Source organism: Echinops telfairi, unplaced genomic scaffold (genome assembly GCF_000313985.2).
Source record: "Echinops telfairi isolate 266 unplaced genomic scaffold, ASM31398v2 ScPeMD7_36;HRSCAF=134, whole genome shotgun sequence".
NCBI lineage: Eukaryota > Metazoa > Chordata > Mammalia > Afrosoricida > Tenrecidae > Echinops > Echinops telfairi.
The window spans coordinates 156,124-162,889 of NW_022103934.1; the positions used below are offsets into that span (position 1 = coordinate 156,124).

A 6,766-nucleotide genomic window follows, 5' to 3' on the forward strand; every position below is an offset into this window, starting at 1 on the left:
GGGGACTCTGCAAATGGATTTGGGCTTTCACTGTCATCTATGTTGTTGTTAGGTGCTACTGATTGTCTCCGACCCGTATCAACCCAAAGCCCAACAGCATGATCCCGCGCCATCCTCAGAACTGTTCCTATAGCTGACCGAGTACGTCGTTGAAGCCACTGTGCCAATCCATCACATTGAGGGCCTTCCTCTTTTTCACTGAGCCTTCTTTACCAAGCATGATTCCCTCTCCAAGGCCCGGTCTCCCCGGACAACATGTCTAAAGTATGTGAGGCAAAGTCCCGCCATCCTTGCCTCTAAGAAGCATACTGTCTGTACTTCTTGTAAAACAGATCTGTTTGTCCTTTTTAGCCAGCCACGGTATTTTCAATATTCTTCTCCAGAACCCAATTCAAAGGTATCTATTCTTCTTTAGTCTTCCTTATTCAATACCCTGTTCTCCTCAAGGTGCTGTGGGTCACAACAAACTATGGATAACCTTGAAAAGAATGGGAATTGCAGAACACTTCATTGTGTTCAGGCAGAGATGGTACGTGGAGCAAGAGGCAGTTCTGTGAACAAAACAAGGAAATACTGCAAGGTTTAGGTCCGGACTGTATCCTCTCACCATAGTTACTATATCTGTATGCTGAGCAAATAATCAGAGAAACTGGATAATATGAGGAAGAGTGTGGCATCAAGATCAGAAGAAAATTTATTAACAATCTTCAATCTACAAATGACCCACCTTGCTTGCTGAAAGTGAGGAGAACTTGAAGTCCTTGATGACGATCAAGGACTGCAGCCTTCCGTATGGACTACAATCCAGTGTCAAGACCAAGATCCTCACAACTGGACCAACAGGTAACACGGTAGATGGAGAGACGGTTGAAGTTGTCAAGGATTCTGTCTAGCTTGAATCCACAACCAATGCTCATGGAAGCAGCAGTCCAGTGATCAAAAGATGTGCTGCATTAGGAAAATATACTACCCAAGGCCTCTTCAGAGTGCTGGGAAGCAAGGATGTCACTTTGAGGGCTACGGTGTGCCTGACACAAGCCCCGGATTTTCATTTGCCTCACAGGCATGTGACAGTTGAACACTGAACCAGGAAAACCAAAGAAAAATGGATGGATTTATATTCTGGTGCTGGTGAAGAATATTCAAAGTACCACGGACTGGTACAAGGGCAAACAAATCAATCTTGGACGAAGTACGGCCAAAGTGCTCCTTAGACACGGGGAGGATGGGGCTTGTCTTCCATGTTTTGGACATGTCAGGAGAGGGACAAGTCCCTGGAGAAGGATGTCGTGCTTGGTAAAGTAGAGGGGCAGCTCGAAAGAAGCAGGTCCTCAGGAGATGGACCGGCACTGGCTATAACAATGGGCTCAAGCACAGAAACACTTGCACGGACAGCACAGGACCAGGCAGTGTTTGTTCTGTGGTCACTAAGGGCTGGACTCAATGGCACCTAGCAACAGCCACTTCCACCAGGTTGATCCCCGCCCACCGCTGCTCAATAGATGCACTCCACTGTACTTGGATTCATTCCATATTTCAAAAGTTCGAGCTGACCACCACAACTGAGTCCCATTGACGGGGGCAGTGGAGAGAACTGGCCAGAGCTTCTTGGTGGCATTATTGAAGTTGCTGGCTTTTTAAAATTCCTAGTATTGGCAATATGAGTATTAAGACCCAAACTGAGATGCTACAACACAAATGTGTCACCACTGCCCCAAATAACACTGAACATGGACTTGCTGCTCTCAGTTAAGAAAGTGCTATCTTGGGAAAGGTGGTATCCTAAAAAGCATGGTCTTGGACATGATAATGCAGCCCAAGTATCACCTGTGCTTTATTAAAAATGAAACATTAGGCACATATTTCTGATAAAGCAGCCCCTTGTTCACTTACAAACCCAGTTAGGTTACACAGAACATACAGGGTGGACACTGGTGGACCGAGCTACAGGAGGGATGCTCTGCATAGAGAACATGGTGGGAAAAAGTATTGTTTGGACTTTTTGCATCATATTAGAGGAAACTGTTTTGTTAATTATATTTCTGACTTGGTGTTGATTGCAATGTTTTAAAGCAGTGGTTCTCAATCTTCCTAATGCTGCTACCCTTTAATACAGTTCCTCATGTTGTGGTGACCGCCACCCCCGCTCTCCCAGCCATAAAATTATTTCTGTTGCTACTTTATCACTGCAATTTTGATACTGGTATGAATCAGGCGACCCCTATGAAAGGGTCGTTTGACCCCCAAAGGGGTCGCGACCCACAGGTTGAGGACTGCTGCTTTAAAGGTTTAGGGGTGCTCTGCACTCCCATCCTGACATTGCATTCTGACCCTGAAGCTCAAGTAAGAGCTTGTAATGAAAGCTTGTAAGAGCCGGGCAGGAAGGGGTGGATTGTGGGGTATCTGACGTACCCAACATGGATCCTGCCCAGGATGAATGCTGGGATGGAGCAAGAGGGACTGATGGATCAGATGCCCTGATCGATAGTTCGACAAGGACATTAAACGGACTCCCTTTCTCAAGGACACCCCTCCTCCTCCTGGTTTTCAGTTTTCTTTCCCCTCTCTACTATGGTGCTACTATCACATGGCTCCCTCTGTGTCACTCATCCCTCTGTGTCTACAAGTGTTACAACCGAGGGCCTGGACACCCTCCAATATCACAAGCTAAATAAATGATCAGGACGTTGTGTTTCAACGACAGAAAGTATTACTGACCGTCAGTCCCTAGGTTACCCAGCATCAAGACTGGACGCCATTCAACCTGACTTTGGCAGACTATGTTTTTCTGAACATGAAACAGGCCTTTCCAATGGCATTTAGAGGCTGATTTACCCCCATGCCTCTGGATCACACCAATGGGGCTGGCCCCACTGTTGGTCCGACAGTAAGATCTCACCCACCATCTGATTTCCTCAGCTGTTTTAAAGAGAATTTTAATTTTACATTTTAACTTAAGATGTTGGAAGCCGCTACAAATTTTAGAAATGTAATAATACCACCACTAAGCACAGACAGCCTGAGAGGGCAGGAACTTGAATTTGATATCATGCTCCTTGAACACCTAAAAGCCTGAGACAAAACTATTCACCACCAGATACAAATCATGGTTTTGGAGAACACACACACAAACCACTTGAACTAGTTTTCTGGTCTCATTCCTTTGGTGAAGTCATGAGAGTGTCAAGCCCCAGGTACAGTCCCATAAATGCCACGGCTGTGCCCCTACAAACCCATTCTCCTTTCTTTATCGCATGAGGCTGAGAACTAGAGCAATAACTTAGAACGCTACAGAAAAAGCTTCAATGTCAAGAACACTGTTTGCAGTTAAGGGGCAAGGATGGCTCTGGAGGACCTGGGGCTCAGCTTCTTCAACCAGAGCTGCTCCATCTTCAGGTTCCACCCAGGACATTCTGTGACTCTGCCCTGAGCACCAAGGCCCAGGCTGGGGATGTGAAGGTCCCATGGTGCCAACGCTGAGAGCCACATGTGGAAGGTAACCCCAGACATCAAGGCTTGAAAAACTGTGTAGGAAAGGGCCAGGTGACAGTGGGGCAAGGTCTTAAGATATCTCTTAGGACTGACAGTTTGGCCCCTCAGTTATCTTTTACATCAAGAGTAATCACAGAACACACGACAGGGTTCCCTACCAAATCATACTTAGCCTCACCCCCTTATACTAAGATAACCCAGTTCTCTGTGGTACTCACCATTTCCTGGCTAGAGCAGGTAGCAGTTAAGTGAATATCCTCAGTGAGCCCAAGTAGTCACTTGGATTGGAGTGGAAGCAGAGTCGGCGGGCAGTAGGAAGGTAGATGGATAATGCTTGGTCCACACAGCTCGTCGGAGCCGTTGAAACCCTTACTTGTGAGAACAAGGATGCAGAAGATGGTCACAACCTAGAGTGGACTAGTTCTCTCTGTGCCACGTGTGAGACCTGGAACGGAAGAGATGGAGGGAGACAGTGTTTGAGTAGGAGGGAGGGACAGGTTCTTGGTCTTCAGCCCTTTCCCTGGACAAGACTTTCTCTCAGACTCAGGGCTATGCGCCACCCTGAGCAGATCTGCGCTTAAGACAGAGCAGCCTTCTAGAGGACACACCTGGATCGTCACACAACTATGCAAGTCTCTTACTTTTGGCAACTAATCTCACAAAGAGGATTCCCTCACTCTAGACTCTAGCGCATGGAAAGCATCCAGAACAAGGCTGGGAAAGTGGGACCTGATTTTCTCCTGAGACTCGGGGTCCAAGGATGAATGGGTGTGTTCTCCTACATAACCTGCTTCTTGTCCATCAGCACACAGCACAGCATAATGAGTGCAGTCTCAGGGAGAACATATGATTCAAGTGTGGCCAGTGTACTCACCCTGTTCCATCACATTTCCGTTATGTGCGGTTAAATCTCTTCTATTGTGCTCTGCTTTTTAATTATGTCTTGCCTACATCGGGTGTTTTCCTGTTGATTTTGCAATGAACACTTCTTTACTCCCCATGAACTTGGGTTTTCCTCTTTGCTTTTAGACCATAACACCAGCAGTCCTCAATCTTTCAAAAAATCTGGGTGAACTCCTGAACATGTTCACTTTCAACATTATGAGTTGATCAACAAGTTCAGTCAGAAAATCACTGAAGTATTCTCCAAGCTCTCTTCGCCCTCTCTCTGTTCCCTGGACCCCACCCAGCTTTCATATCTAGCTGACTCCTATTATTTTAGTTTTCAGTCACAACTTAAATGATCTATCTCTTGCATGGTCATTTTACCAATGTCTCCCTTTTAGGTATTAGCTTCGCTATTACCACTGTTACACTGTTACCGCTGTTTCTCATCGCATTAAATTTAATTAACAACTTCATTTCATACACTGGTTATTCGGCAAACTGAGGGCTTGTTAGATACACAGAATCACAATCTACACCCCAAACCAAACCTGTTGCTACCAAGTGGATTCCAACTTTTAGATGCCCCATAGTCTAAAGTGGGACTGCCCCATAGGCAATGTGTACCAAAGCAGACTGCTACCTCTTCCTTCTGCGGAGTGGCTGGTGGGTTCAAACCACTGACCTTCAGCTGGCAGCTAAGCTCTTAACCACTAGACCAACAGGTCTCAGGAAGCTACACATAAGACATGGGAAATAAAAACTTGCATTTTAACATACCCAGGATTATCCACATTCCACTTGGGGAAGCATTCACTGCTCTATAGCCTCTAACTGACGGGCATGCTCTTTGACCCATCTACTTCTACATGATAGCATCCATCTACTATCTGCCTGACTTTGTGACAGCCAATCCCCATGTTCAAGCCACCTCCCAGACATCCTTAACTTGCTCATAAGTTCCTGCTTGACAGTATTCACTCAGAGTTGTCATTTCCTAAATCTATCTGTCGTACTGGAACTGGAGGATTCTGTTTTAAGTTACACGGATCCCTGCATAATGCCTCTCAGTGGCTGATTACTGCCTGTTGGCTATCCTCTTGAGCAGCACCATTCGATGTTTTGAAATGGCATATACATCAGCTGCTTCACTTTAGTGTCTACAAATATTTTCTTCTGTTCCATGTAAAAGATCATCTTTTTGTTCATTGTATATGCTCTAGATTTGATATACACATCTTATCTTCTTCTATGGAAGCCCCAATGCCAAAATAGGTTAAACGTACTCTCTTTACAAGTGCAATATTAATCAGTAATAAAAACAGGTAAGTTTTCATAAATGCTCATCACTTCTTGGCCTTTTGGCTAATATCAAGTGTAGCATAAATGCTATGATATGGATGAATCTTGGGGAAAAACTACAGTATAACAAAAAACTAAAATAAATCAGATAAAAATGAATAAATATGGTATGATTCCTTTGGAGTAAACTATCTAGAATTGCCAAAGGTATTCACCAGCTGTTCCTAGGGAGAAAAGATAAGGCTTTCTACTCCTGTTAAGATTTACAATTTCGACACCCACGGAGGCAGTTCTACCTTGACCTATAAGGTGGATATGAATTGGAATTGCCTCAATGGCAATGAATTTGGGGAGTTTAGGAGATCTTCTTTGTATATTAGTGTTACATTTCCTTTAAAAAGTAACATTCGTCATATTACAGATGTCGCCCACATTATTTACCCATCAATTTTAAGTTTTACGTTGTCATATTCAAAATTACTCACTACGCATCATGACTTTCTAATATTTGCACCTCGTACTTATTTAAGGAGTACTCTCTAACAGCCTAATTATAAAGGATGATGTACTTTTTGCCTTATGGGTTGGGCTGCTAACCTCAAGGTCGGCAGTTCAAAACCACCAGCAGCTCTGAGGTGTTCTACTTCCATAAATCGTTAAGGTCTAGGAAGTCCACAGGAGCAGGTCTATCCTGCCCTATCGGGTCGCTATGAGTCGGCATGGACTTGACGGCTGTGAGGTTGAGTTTGATCTGGTTAAGGATTTTGACGGCTTTCATGAATATGCCTGTCATGTTGCTCAGAGCCCCCCTGGCCGGTCCGATATTGGGAATATGCACGGCATTTGCTTCAGGAAGCTCTCACCCTGTAAGGAGGGAGCTCTTCGCAGCAAGCCCTGGGGCTAAGTCACCAGACGCTGCCTCCGCCAAGCCTTCGGATCTCGCACAGACGCGATGGGCGATCTCTGTGCATCGGGCATCACCCATCTGAAGCCTGTTCAGCCACGTCACATTTTACAGATGCCCCACCAAGGCTGGCCCTCCGGTTTCCCGCAAGCGTCAGGACTAGGTCCGCCTGGCCGCCAAGGG

The 6,766-nt window shown here is 45.4% G+C and overlaps 2 protein-coding genes across 2 annotated transcripts in view; one reads left to right on the forward strand and one right to left on the reverse strand.

The window, feature by feature from the left end:
- The window catches only part of LOC101640765 (zinc finger protein 791), a 21,610-nt gene extending 14,850 nt beyond the window's left edge, over positions 1-6,760 (reverse strand). Inside the window, exons 1-2 of the mRNA XM_045290398.1 lie at positions 6,543-6,760; positions 3,711-3,937 (exon numbers count right to left, since the gene is read on the reverse strand). Coding sequence (XP_045146333.1) covers positions 3,711-3,713 — 3 coding nt within the window. The 5' untranslated portion in view covers positions 3,714-3,937; positions 6,543-6,760. The remainder of the gene's footprint in view (positions 1-3,710; positions 3,938-6,542) is intronic.
- Positions 1-6,766, forward strand: part of LOC101641387 (lysosomal alpha-mannosidase-like) — a 140,992-nt gene that overhangs the window by 56,932 nt on the left and 77,294 nt on the right. The gene's annotated exons all lie outside the window — the stretch shown is intronic.